General features: G+C 38.0%; 1 protein-coding gene across 1 annotated transcript in view; it reads right to left on the bottom strand.

Moving 5' to 3' along the window:
* The window catches only part of ringer (ringmaker), a 100,274-nt gene that overhangs the window by 9,572 nt on the left and 75,702 nt on the right, over positions 1-15,000 (bottom strand). The window contains exon 2 of the mRNA XM_068391383.1: positions 3,913-4,126. Within this exon, the coding sequence (XP_068247484.1) occupies positions 3,913-4,126 (214 nt within the window). The remainder of the gene's footprint in view (positions 1-3,912; positions 4,127-15,000) is intronic.

Here is a 15,000-nt window from a genome sequence, read left to right as displayed (position 1 = left end):
ATTTTCCCCACTGAACATTCACCCCACCGGACATTTTCCCCACTGAAAATTCACCCCACCGGACATTTTCCCCACTGAACATTCACCCCACCGGACATTTTCCCCACTGAACATTCACCCCACCGGACATTTTCCCCACTGAACATTCACCCCACCGGACATTTTCCCCACTGAACATTCACCCCACCGGACATTTTCCCCACTGAACATTCACCCCACCTGACATTTTCCCCACTGAACACTCACCCCACTGGACAATTACCTCACCGGACATTTTCCCCACTGAACATTCACCCCACCGGACATTTTCCCCACTGAACATTCACCCCACCGGACATTTTCCCCACTGAACATTCACCCCACCGGACATTTTCCCCACTGAACACTCACCCCACCGGACACTCACCCCACTGGACAATTACCTCACCGGACATTTTCCTTATCGGAAATTTTCCCCACCGGACTGTTTCCCCACCATAATGTTATAAGCCATATAAAGAAATAAAAAGTATGCATTTTGTTGACAACTAAATTAATTACACTGCATGCATTGCAAATCTGAATTTGACCTGTTTTTCCTATGCAAATAAGCCGTTCTACCGTTATGGATCCCCCGCCCCTTCCCTGTGGACACAGGTAGGAACCTTGGACTTTGGGTGTGCGAAACCAGGACAAAACGTGATTATTTAACACTTTCGAGATTTGTAATAGGCCACAGAATCTAACAAACTGACCTAACCTAACCAATAGTTCCCAGGTCAGACTTAGCCTGGGGTTTGCCGCCCCCTCCCCGAACCCCCTTCCCATGTCGCGATAGTAGAAACTGATTATTTCTCTATTTGCTAATTTCCCCACCCTGTGAAGTATAAGCTCCTTATTCCCCACATGGGGTTTGATAAACTGGTTATTTGACTGGAAAATGGACGGGACAGTTTCCTTTTTGTATTTAATGATTTAAGTATTTTGTGCTTTTAATATACAGGGTGGGGAAACTGTCCACCTGTATACTTAGCTGATGGGGAAAATGTCCGGTGGGGAAACTGTCCACCTGTATACTTAGCTGATGGGGAAAATGTCCGGTGGGGAAACTGTCCACCTGTATACTTAGCTGATGGGGAAAATGTCCGGTGGGGAAATTGTCCTAGGGGGATATAGAGGTGGGGAAAATGTCCGATGGAGAACAAGTGACCCTGCGGATGTAGCGACAATCTCCCCTCCCCCCCTCCAACTATTCCATTATCTCGGTCAATAGACAGCGAGGACCTCTGTTGTCGTATCAGTGGGCGTGGTTTGTGCCATAGCATCAAATCGACTACATTATCTCGGACGGTTGGATTACTCCAAAGGTTGGGTTACTCCAAAGGTTTGTTTGTGTCCGGCCTCTTTTTCCCCTCCTGTACCTTACAAGGTGTAATGAATAAGTTTAGCACAAGGTCTGTATTAGATCTTGCTCTAACCCAGCTGACCTACGCTATCATAGATATAGAATGGCCTGAAGTATTTTTAATAAACTTAAATTACTGTTTAATTACAATTTTGATACCCTCCATGCATGATTCATGTATGAGTTAATTAGTCATTATGAGTCCATGAGTACAGACTGAACTTATTGACCGAGATTTTTCCCCCAGAACCTCTATGGTGGTGTTCATTCCAATGATCGTAACCACAGCAAATGCATGACTGAATTTTGATGAGAAAATTTACCAAAGTGAATGGTTGGCTTGTCATTTAAAACCATGGGACCAGTGCCTACCTTATTGTTGCTGTAATAATTATCAAACACAATCAGTGCACGAGCAACAGGTTGTGATCAGGGCATTTGACTCGGTCTTTATTTTTACCTCACTGTAACACCCTCTCCCGTTAACCTAGTTGGAGCATCGTCGCTTAACAATCCCCCCGAGGCATATTATCTCATTGACCTATCCGGGACAGCGTCTCCTATTGACCCACTAATCACTAATGGATTATCTCCCATTGACCTATCCAGGACGTCATCTCCCAGTGACATACCCTGGATAACATATCCCAAACGTATGCCATGGCTTCCCATCAGCCTACCTTGGAGATCATCTCCCTTTGAGCAACCAAATGGAGTCTGGGACATTGCCTCTAACATCCATCCATATACCAAGGCACTTCCCCCAATTTTGGGGGGTAGCCGACACCAACAATGAAACAAAACAAAAAGGGGACCTCTACTCTCTATGTTCCTTCAGCCTAATCAGGGACTCAACCGAGTTCAGCTGGTACTGCTAGGGTGCCACAGCCCAACCTCCCACATTTCCACCACAGATGAAGCTTCATAATGCTGACTCCCCTACTAACATACCATAAACAAAGTCTCTCCTAACAGGGGCAACTTGTCTCGCTGACTTACCTATGGTTTTTTCTCTGACCTACCTGGGTCATATTATCTCCCTTTGACCTACCAGGGTCATTGCCTCCCACTGATCCACCGGGAGTGTTGTCTTTCACTAACTTACTTGGTCATTGTCTTCCACTCACCTACCAGGGGCATTGTGCCCCATTTACATAACTAGAAACTGTTTCACATTGACCTACTTGGGGCAATATCTTCCATTGAACTACTCAGGACATCGTTGGCCACGGACCTATCTGGAACACGATTTCCCATTGACCTTTCTTAGCTGTTCTCTCATTGATCTACATGAGTGCTGTCTCCCACTGACCTACTAGGGACATCACCTCCTTTAGATTTACTTTTGATTTGTTTGACCTATGTAGATCATCCTCTCGCATTAACCTGTCATGGGACTCTTCTACTCACCTATCTGGGGTATTGTTTCACATTGACCTACTTGGGGCATCATCTCCCATTAACCTACATTGGACATAGTCTTCTATTGACCTACTAAAGGAATTTTCTCCCACGGACCTATCTTGGGCATCGGCTCCCATTGACCTACATTGGGCATCATCATCTGTTGACTTATTATCCTCCTGGCTAGTACGGTGTTAACGTGTTCACCTAGCATTTAGCATGAAAGCTGATCGATTTCAGCCCGAGATCGTAAGTGTAAGCTGTTTACTGGGGAGGCTACTGCTGTAGTTAACCACCAAAGTGGGGTGTTGGGCTTGCCCAGCTGACGTTCTGGTAGGCATCTATTCTGAGCAAACTGGAACTGAAACCAGATAACTTTACCTTTATCTGGGGCATCATTTTCCATTGACCTAGCCTGAGACATCTTCCATTGATCTATCTTGGGCATCGTTTCCTATTGACCTACTAAGGGAGTCTTCTTCCAATGACCTGTCTGGGGAATTATCACCCATTTACTTACCTGGAGCACCATCTCCTTTTGACCTACTAAAGGAATCTTTTCGATCCAACTAATCTGTGGTATTATATCCCATTGACCTACCCGCGATATCTCTCGTTTACCTAACTTGGACATCATCTCCTATTGACCTACCAATGGAAACTTCTCTCACTGACCTATTCTGGGCATCGTCTCCTATTAACCTACTAGCGGAGTCTTCTCCTATTGACTTTTTCCTGGGCATTGTCTCCCACTGACTTACCAAGGGATTCTTCTCCTGACTAGGACAGTGGTAACGCATTCGCCTAGCCTTAGCATGGCAACAGATTGACCCCAGCCTGGGACCGTGTGTTAAAGCTGTTTACTGCGGAGGCCACGTTTTATACTTAATTTTTTTTTAATGAGGCACATTTGCACCGACTCACAGCGGTGCCCTTTAAGCTCGGAGAGTTTCCTGCTATCTGATTGGTTAGAATTGTCTTGTCCAACCAATCAGCGACCAGGAAACTTTTCCTAGCTAAAAGGGCACCCCTGCGAGTCGGTGCAAATCTGCCTCACTAAAAAGAAATGACTATAGTGAGCATCTATGCTGATGATACTGGGAACTGAAACCCAGTAGACTTACCTGGGGCATCGTCTCCGTTTTCCTGGCTGCCGGGTTCGGGAGTAGCCGAAGTCGAGGGTGTCTCACTTCCCCCCTCTTCCTTACTTTCCTCCTTTTTCAACTCCTTATCGTCTTCCTTCTTCTCCTCCTCCTTCTTCTCTGCGTTTACCCCATCTTCCGGCTTCTTCTCCTTGACCTCTTCTTTGACATCATTAGGTGTCTCTTGTGATGACATCTGTAAGATTCACGATTTATGAGTCCATGTATATGTAGGTTTCCTTTTCGGTTTTGCAAGTTATATATATATATATATATATATATATATATATATATATATATATATATATATATATATATATATATATATAATGTATGTATGTATGTATGTTCAGTATATTTATATATATATATATATATATATATATATATATATATATATATATATATATATTATATTTGATATATATATGTATGTATTATATTTAGTATATATATATATATATATATATATATATATATATATATATATATATATATATATATATACACATATATATTATACAATTTCTATGCCATTTTACATTTCAAGATTTCATTAATATCAACAAGATATACCACTCACGTCCAAACTATTTTAATATTGTTTCACATCCCCTTTCAAACCAGAACAAAATACACCACAGCGGAATCGCCAAATGATCCCCATGGGACATGGCGTTTTCCAAGAGTTCCGAAAAGTAGATTAGTAGCCACTCGTAGCAAATTAAAAGTCCTTCGCCCTAAGACCTGTAATAAACTCAGTGTGGTACTCCGTGCCAGCAAAGGCTATCTCGTTTAAGAGAGCTGGAATGAAATGAAGGTGGGTGCGGACGAAGTAGGGAGGGGGTTGGTTGGAGATAAGGAGGGGGTTTGGGGGGGGGGGAACTCTATCTGTTAAGGTCATTGGCCCGAGGGGACCCAAGGTCGATGTTTTCGGCTGCAAGGGAAAGATTGAACCGTTGTTGTTGCAAGTTGCAGAGAATTGGGTTTAGGGTCTGCATTCTCGCTAAACATCATTCCTCAATTCATAGTTTACATAGGACTGGTGTTCACGATCCGTCATAAATGATGGCTAAATATTTAGATATATAAGCACACGTACGCACATGAGCCCACTCTCATTAGGGAATGACTACTCCCTCTTCCCCCTACCCTAAGGGATGGTGAGAGCTGGGTGGGATGAGAAAGGAATTATATATATATATATATATATATATATATATATATATATATATATATATATATATATATAGCCAGACACTTGCACTTTAATAAATAGGGGAAATTATAGGTTATATTGATGCATTTCATACAGCGTTGCTATTACAACGAGCTGAATATTTGATGACAATTATAAACTTTCATATTTGCTCTTATTACGTATATTCGATCTATCAATTTACTGAAGGGCATCTAATGTTATAATTTAATCAGATGATACAACACTTTTCGACTTTTATAGACACGTTTTGACGTTAAAGTTTTTGTAAGAGAAAGGTTCACTGCATTATTTTCATAGTCGGCTAAAGGCCTAAAGACAGGTAATCTGGCTTTAACAGATACTTAAGCTTGTACACTTTTATCTCTCTCTCTCTCTCTCTCTCTCTCTCTCTCTCTCTCTCTCTCTCTCTCTCTCTCTCTCTCGAGTTATTTACCACTGGTCCACTTTTCTTATACAGAATTACGCATCGTTTTCCAATATGAGGTATACACAAGTACAGTTTATTTACCTGAAATAAGAACGCGTCTCTCGAAAAATTTTCATTTTGTTTCTGAAGATGAAGAAAGTAATGATGATCCTCTTCCCTCTCTTTTTTAATTTTAGTTCTAGATTATGAAAATTTTATTCTTTTTTTAGACGATGCCTCGTTTCATTGTCTCGATGTTTGGAATTTTTTTTTGGAAATTGCAGTTTTCAGCTTCATCACACTGCACGCATTTGAGGAGGGGGTGGGTGGGTGGAAAGCCAGAATAAGTCGCTTTTAAATGGCATATTGTATTGCTACAAATCCTGTTTTTTATGTTGGTATAAGTAGTTTTATATATTTTTATTTCTCCAGTATTTTTAATGTTGAACTTGTAGTGTTTTTTTTTTTTTTAAATTCAATCATAGGAAAATAAATATTTTCAATCCAGTGTCAAAATCTCTCTTGGGTGTCAGCAACCACTACAGACAATCTTCCTGGTTGTCAGCAACCATTTTACAAAACCTTTATGGGTGTCAGCAGCCATTATATAAAATCTTCCTGGGTGTCAGCAACCACTACACAAAATCTTCCTGGGTATCAGCAACCATTATATAAAATCTTCCCGGGTGTCAGCAACCATTATACAAAATCTTCCTGGATGTCAGCAACCATTATACAAAATCTTACTGGGTGTCAGCAACCAATATACAAAATCTTCCTGGGTGTCAGTAACCATTATACGAAATATTCCTGGGTGTCAGCAACCATCAAACAAAATCATTCTGGGTGTCATTAACCACTATATAAAATCATTCTGGGTGCCAGCAACCTCTGTACAAAATCCTCCGGGGTGTCAGCAACCATTATACAAAATCTTCCCGGGTATCAGCAACCATTATACAAAATCTTCATGGGTGCCAGCAACCATTATACAAAATCTTCATGGGTGTCAGGAACCATTATACAAAATCTTTCTGGGTGTCAGGAACCATTATTCAAAATCTTCATGGGTGTCAGCAACCATTATACAAACTCTTCATGGGTGTCAGCAACCATTATACAAAATCTTCCTGGCTGTCAGCAACCATTATACAAAGTCCTCCGGGGTGTCAGCAACCATTATACAAAATCTTCATGGGTGTCAGCAACCATTATAAAAAATCTCCCTGGATTTCAGCGACCACTATACAGTAAAAAGAATTATAAAACGCGCAAAAATCTGCAAAGGAATGTCACCCTTACAGTGTCTCTGCAGCATCCCACAAGTTGAAGAAGCTGCTATCGATTTACAATGCCGCTGTCTGCACCTCCCTTGGCCCAGATGCTCACGAGCGAAGAGCTTTTCTTTTATTGATTCGTTTGCGCTTCAAAAAGTAAGGAATGTTCACTGGAATGTTCTTTTCATTCCAGAAGTTTTATAGTCGCATTACTTTGCTTATTTTTTCGCTACCGTTAGGAAATTTGTATTAACTGGTGTGATTATTAAAGTCTAAAGAAAATAGATCTTTGTGATTATCTCCCACTTTCCGCTTCTATTTACATGTTCGTAGTAGGATTTCAGTTTTATATAGAACTGCGTCAGTGGAAATGGGTATTTAAAATGGAAATAGAATTGGTTGTGAAATTTTGAAAATAATGGTCGCGTTATTTTTTTTTTTTTTTTTTTTTTTTTTTACTTGCTTCTGTGGGGATTTGAAAGTAAGTCGTAGTGTGGTTTATTATGACCTTTGGATTTCGTTTATAATTAATTCTCTCTTTTGTTGTAAATTGAAAAGAATAAAAATCGTATTAACCTAAAAATTATAATTGATCATTTTTCTATTAAAGAACTAGTTTTCTCTTGTGATGTAAGATTTTCAGTTTTTATTTTTGAAATTCAATCTGTAAATAACAAGCAGGGGACATCAGACAGTACGCTTACTTATTCGATGCCTGGCTATATGTCAAGTGGGAGTTGGATCGCATATAGAAATCCGATGAAAGGTTCTAGGACGGATGTTAGAACAAGAATTCTTTGTAAAGAGGCTGCAAAGAACAAGAACCACTGAGATAATTTTATCTTTGAAAGAAGTATGTGAGACATCAACTTAAAAAGGGGACATGGATAAAACAGAGATTATGCCAAAGGAAGGGATAAAGTTAATGCTGCTTCGTGTCGTTCCTGAAATTGATGAAGTTTATTTCGCTTGATGTCATGTCTGACATAGACAGAGTTGATGTCAGGCCTAATATTGACGAAGCGTATTTCCTGCCTGGAATTGACGATTTTGATCTGTACATAACATCGTCTTTGGAATTGGTTAATTAGATATTTAACGCCCTTTTTAGAATTGAGGAAGTTGGAGTCACATATTCCTGGAATGAACGAAGTTTGGTGTCACATATTCCTGGAATGAACGAAGTTTGGTGTCACATATTCCTGGAATGAACGAAGTTTGGTGTCACATATTCCTGGAATGAACGAAGTTTGGTGTCACATATTCCTGGAATGAACGAAGTTTGGTGTCACATATTCCTGGAATGAACGAAGTTCGGTGTCACATATTCCTGGAATGAACGAAGTTTGGTGTCACATATTCCTGGAATGAACGAAGTTCGGTGTCACATATTCCTGGAATGAACGAAGTTTGGTGTCACATATTCCTGGAATGAACGAAGTTCGGTGTCACATATTCCTGGAATGAACGAAGTTCGGTGTCACATATTCCTGGAATGAACGAAGTTCGGTGTCACATATTCCTGGAATGAACGAAGTTTGGTGTCACATATTCCTGGAATGAACGAAGTTCGGTGTCACATATTCCTGGAATGAACGAAGTTTGGTGTCACATATTCCTGGAATGAACGAAGTTTGGTGTCACATATTCCTGGAATGAACGAAGTTTGGTGTCACATATTCCTGGAATGAACGAAGTTTGGTGTCACATATTCCTGGAATGAACGAAGTTTGGTGTCGCGTCATCCCTGAATTGATGACACTTGACGTCGTCCGTTGAATCAAGGTGATTAAGTGCATTATGATTTGACTTTCATAAAATGGCTGATGTTTAGGTTTGTTGAAAAACCTCATTTAAATGTGCTTCCAACTCTGGCATTTACTGTCATCTATCCTTAAGCTAGACAAGTAAATGATTACGAGGCTAAACGAGTATGATGTCCACCGAATTACAACGGTGAGGTAGCAGGCTTGAGTGACCTCACGTCAGCATCTGGAAACGCCTACACTAAAGATATAATAAAAGATACATGTTGGAGGATTTCACAAGCAATAGGAGTTGCAGGGAACTCCTGTGAAACAGATCCTCAAAGGTGCAGCCCCTTTTGTTGACCGAGTTTCTGTTGAGCTGCCTCCCTTTGTTGGCCTAGTCTCGGAGTTACACGCCCCCTTTTGTTGGCTGAGTATCGGAGTTGTGCTTCCCCTTTTTTTTTGTGGTCTCAGAAAAGCATTTCCCTTTGTTTGCAAAGTTTAAGAGCGGCACTTCCTCCTTTGGCAGATGAGTCTCTGAAAATCGCATCCCCTTTGGCAGAAAATTCTCGGAAAATCACTTCCCTTTGACAGATGTCTCGGAAAATCACTTCCCTTTTGTCAGAAAAGTCTCGGAAAATCACTTCTCCTTTGGCAGATAAGTGTCGGAAAATCATCTCCCATTTGTCAGATAAGTCGGAAAATCACTTCCCCTTTGTCACGTGAGTTTCGGAAAATCACTTCCCCTTTGTCAGATAAGACTCGGAAAATCACTTCCCCTTTGTCAGATAAGCCGTGGAAAATCACTTCCCCTTTGTCAATTAAGTCTGAAAATCTCTTCCCCTTTGTCAAAAAAGTCTCGGAAAATCACTTCCCCTTTGTCAGTTAAGTCTCGGAAAATCACTTCCCCTTTGTCAGATAAGCCTCGGAAAATCACTTCCCCTTTGTTAATTAAGTCTCTGAAAATCACTTCCCCTTTGTCAATTAAGTCTCGGAAAATCACTTCCCCTTTGTCAGAAAAGTCTCGGAAAATCACTTCCCCTTTGTCAATTAAGTCTCGGAAAATCACTTCCCCTTTGGCAGATAAGTCTCGGAAAATCACTTCCCCTTTGTCAGATAATTCTTGGAAAATCACTTCCCCTTTGTCATATAAGTCTTGGAAAATCACTTTCCTTTTGTTAGCTGAATCAGGAGTCGCACCTCCTCTTCAGTCAGCTGAGTATCAGAATTGCACTTCCCCTTGGCCGACTGAGTTCCGGAGTGACACTTTGTAGACTGATTCTCGGAGTGGCAATTGGCTGACTGATTCTCGGAGTGGTACTTTCCCCATTGTAAGCTGAGTCTCTGAGTGGCAACTCTCTATTGTCCACTGAGACTTGTAAGGGCAGTCCCCCCTTTATTGATTGCATTCTAATTTATCAAATGAGAAAATTTTCTCATAAGCAGTATTATATACAATTTTTCCGGCTAACTTGATTAGATATCGATTTCAAGTTTTTCTAAATAATGGCATTCCAAAGAGAGGTACATTGTTGTGTTGTCTTACAGTAAATTCATTATTATTATTTATTATTAAAAGGAAAAAGACTGACCAGCCCAGTGAGTCAAGCCTGACTCTTAACAGACCTGGCACAATAAATTCATTAATGATTAAGAAAGGATAATCTCAAAAAGTGATTAATGTGTTAGTGGAAAGGTGTTATAATACCCATCATTATGGACTGTATTGGAAATGGAGGAGAGTCAAGACATCAATCCCCCTAAGGCTGGGGTTAGTGACGTCATTGCACCTAACTTAGCACACACTAGTCATTACTTGATGGTCTCTGTAGCGTTCCTTCAGCCCATAGCTGCACTTCCATAACCTTTTATTTTACCTCTGTTCCCTCTTCCTTCCTTCGTCTTTTATTTTACCTCTGTTCCCGCTTCCTTCATCTTCCTTCATCTTTTATTTTACATCTGTTCCCTCTTCCTTCCTTCGTCTTTTATTTTACCTCTGTTCCCTCTTCCTTCCTTCATCTTGTATTTTACCTCTGTTCCCTCTTCCTTCATCTTTTATTTTACCTCTGTTCCCTCTTCCTTACTTCGTCTTTTATTTTACTTCTGTTCCCGCTTCCTTCATCTTCCTTCATCTTTTATTTTACATCTGTTCCCTCTTCCTTTCTTAGTCTTGTATTTTACATCTGTTCCCTCTTCCTTCCTTCATCTTGTATTTTACCTCTGTTCCCTCTTCCTTCATCTTTTATTTTACCTCTGTTCCCTCTTCCTTTCTTCGTCTTTTGTTTTACCTATGTTCCCTCTTCCTTTATCTTTTATTTTACCTCTGTTCCCTCTTCCTTACTTCATTCTTGCTTTCCAACCACATTTAACTTTTACTTCTAAGTGCAATTTTAGGCTTTTCCTCTAGTTGCACTTGTTCGCTGAATGGCCTCACTGGTCCCAGGGTCGTATACTGTACAGCATAAAATCGAATCCCATATACGAATATAGCATAGTTAATACACGTGATTGCGTTTGAATTTTATAAAGTTTTTTTTTTTTTTTAATTACTGTATGTCTTTATAGATAACAAATAATCTTTTTTTTTCTTAAAGAATCTTCACCTTAGGATACGACACCATGGGACAAATAGTAGATGATACTTAATGTAAATTATTATTATCATTATTATTACTAGCTAAGCTACAACCCTAATTGGAAAAGCAGGATGCTATAAGCCCAGAGGCTCCATCAGGGAAAATAGCTCAGTGATGAAAGGAAAAAAGAAAATAGAATATTTTAAGAAGAGTAACAACATTAAAATAGATATCTCCTATATAATCTATAAAAACTTATACAAAACAAAAGGAAGGGAAATAAGATAGAATAGTGTGCTCGAGTGTACCCTCAAGCAAGAATAGAGAAAAATTCCAGTAGAAAATTTCCAGACTCTTCCAGTCGATTTCTGTACGACACAATTGCGTCCCCTGACTAGCTTCATCCTTTCATTATACTTCTGTAGTTCATGCAATTCACTTTGAAGCTTATCATTTTCACTATTTTGCTGTTTTTATTAGTTTGTTTCATCAAATTTCTCTTAATCTCTCATGTTGTTCTATTAAACGCAAATATAACTTGGATTTTTTTTACACCAACTTGTGCCTTATTTATATTTCATTATTCAGATGCTAAACTTCTTTGTATTTTTTTAAAATGAAATCAGATTTTTTTACACCAATTTGTGCCTTATTTATATTTCATTATTCAGATGCTAAACCTCTTTGTATTTTTTTTTATATGAAATCATAATAACTTTTTACGTAACGTTATGTAAGTAGAAAGTTGATTTACAAATGAGGCCGACATTAGGCTAATACTTCTACGCAGTCCTTCATGCTGCTGTTCAATATTGAACTCTTGTTAACAAACGTAGAGCTGCCGCACATGTTTCTACGGGAAAAATATTTTTTTAATGAACAATTATTTAATTAAAATTGAAATGCCTTTAATTAAAATTGAAATGCCTTCTGTGACTCTACAGTTAATCACTGATACTTATTATCAGGCAAAGAGAATGACAATGATTGGAATAAAATATACTAACTGGAATCCCTTCCAAAGTATCTAACGAAATATGTACTATGAACAATTAGTTGCATCAGTTTTGACACCTACTGTACAAGCAGATGAGGAATTAGCTCTGTATAAGAAGTACAGCCACTCATATAAGTTGATGGATGTCCGGGTTTTTGAGAGAGATTTCCATTTCACCCCGTTCTGGACGACAGGTGTCTGGTAGTACCAATAGGTAGTTGGATATTTGACCGGTTTCGCGCTCCAATACACCTGTCGTCCAGAAGTAGGTGAAATGGAAATCTCTCAAACACCCGGACATCCATCAACTTATACGAGTGATTGTACTTCCGAAGAAAGGGTAGTCTATACAACAATTGAAAAAAAGAGGCATTACTATGCTAACGTGATTTGTATACGTGATTCGTAATTAAAATGAAAGGCACTTGTTGCAATCATATATTTTAATCGTAGGAGGTTATGTTTTACGCATTATTTATTTATTTAACTGTTTATCTAATTTTCTTGCTGTTATTTCTCTTTTAGTTATGATTATTATTATTATTATTATTATTATTATTATTATTATTATTATTATTATTATATTATAGTTGTTATATTATTATTATTGTTTTTGTTATTATTATTATTATTATTGTTGTTGTTGTTGTTGTTGTTATTATTATTACTAGCTAAGCTACAACCCTAGATAGAAAAGCAGAATGCTATAAGCCCGAGGACTCCAACAGGGAAAATAGGCCAGTGAGGAAAGGAAATAAGGAAACTACAAGAAAAGTAATTAACAATCAAAATATTTTAAGAATAGTAACATTAAAATGAATATTTCATATATAAACTATAAAAACTGTAGAAAAAACAAGAGGAAGAGAAATAATATAGAATAGTGTGCTCGAGTGTACCCTCAAGCAAGAGAACTCTGCCCAAAGATAGTGAAAGACATGGTTGCAAAGAGTAGTCGCAGCTTGTAATAATAATTTTAATAATCAGTACTTTTTATATGCAGTTGATTAAACAAATTATCATTCTGTGAGGTGTAGAAATAAGATTTCAAATTTCAAGAGTCTAACTTAAAAGAAAAAAAAAAGAAGAAAGGTTACCAATTACAATTAATGAGAAAAAAAACCAAAGAGGAACTTGCAGGTGTTACCATTCGTAATGGTAACGATGCCTCACGTAAAAAATCGTCATGCAAGCAAATATGTATTTTGTATTTTTCTTTAGGCAAACGCGTTCTCTCTCTCTCTCTCTCTCTCTCTCTCTCTCTCTCTCTCTCTCTCTCTCTCTCTCTCTCTCTCTCGATGGCGTAGTTGCAGTGTATTCTTGAGTTTGCACAGCTTGTGTAGCACAGGTGCACAAAACTCCCTCTGTGATGAGTTGCCATTTTCATTTGAATACCGTTGTTTCCACATCTCAACATATTTTTAACCTTCAACGCATTCTTCAACATTTTGTACATGTCAACTGTCGATTTGCAGTATTTGTCGTGATCTTTGAATTAATGTAATAAAGATTATAAGACTGATTTTCCTTTTAAATGTTAGCTTGCTATCTTAACTTCACTGTTTATAAGTTATGATATTACATTTTTCATTATTATTATTATTATTATTATTATTATTATTATTATTATTATTATTATTATTATTATTATTATTATTGTTGTTGTTGTTGTTATTTATTACAAGCCAAGCTGCAATTCATAATCGGATAAGGATGATGCTACAAGCCAGGTGGCCTAATATTAAAGGCAGCCCAGAACGGAAAAAAAAAAACAGTAAACAGTAAACTAAATGAGAGAAATAAGCAAAACTATATCAAATCAAGTTAAAAGAAAATTTGAATAGATAACTAACCGATAAACTTTAATAAGAATTTTACAATATCTTGCTAAATAAATAAAAGAAAATGACCAAAATATCACTTTTAAGATTTATTTTGAAAGTGATGAGACTTTGATATTATCAGCAACTGATATCGTAGTTTGCTATTATCAGCAACTGAGACTATCGTAGTTTGCCATTATCAGCAACCGAGGCTATCGTAGTTTACTATTATCAGCAACTGAGGCTATCGTAGTTTGCCATTATCAGCAACCGAGGCTATCGTAGTTTGCCATTATCAGCAACCGAGGCTATCGTAGTCTGCCATTATCAGCAACCGAGACTATCGTAGTCTGCTATTATCAGCAATATTATCAGCAATTGAGACTATCATAGTTTGATATTATCAGCAACTGAGACTATCGTAGTTTGCTCTTATCAGCAACTGAGACTATCGTAGTTTGAAACTATCAGCAACTGAGACTATCGTAGTTTGCTATTATCAGCAACTGAGGCTATCGTAGTTTGATACTATCAACATTTAAGACTATCATATTTTCCTCTTCGGCTAGGATAACATACTTTTCCGATACAAAATCCTTGTTAATCGTCACATTCTTTATTTGATTTTGATTGTTTTTTTTTTTCAATTGAGGACGTCAGTGAAGATTGCATAGTTGATGGTATGATAAGCAAACATGAAACTCTTATTCATGATATACAAAATAGGTTTTAAGGAAAAGGTTAAATAAGTTGTTATAATCATAAAGTAATTTGTACCCCATCAAGAATATTTAAGTAAATCGAATATCACGTATTCAATAGTTATCAAGAATAAAATTGAAATATTGTATATTAGAAATTCAGGTGCTTAGAATATAAACGACATTTCATACTTAACTTACCGAGACGACGATGTAGTCGAGACGCTAAATTATTTTTTACTGTTTCAGCATTAAATTCACCGAATGACATAAAAGATGCAGGACTAAGTTTGTCAAAAAGTGTGCATTAACAACTAAGG

The sequence above is a fragment of the Palaemon carinicauda genome, chromosome 18 (genome assembly GCF_036898095.1).
Source record: "Palaemon carinicauda isolate YSFRI2023 chromosome 18, ASM3689809v2, whole genome shotgun sequence".
Taxonomy (NCBI): domain Eukaryota; kingdom Metazoa; phylum Arthropoda; class Malacostraca; order Decapoda; family Palaemonidae; genus Palaemon; species Palaemon carinicauda.
This window is presented reverse-complemented; position numbering and strand designations above follow the sequence as displayed.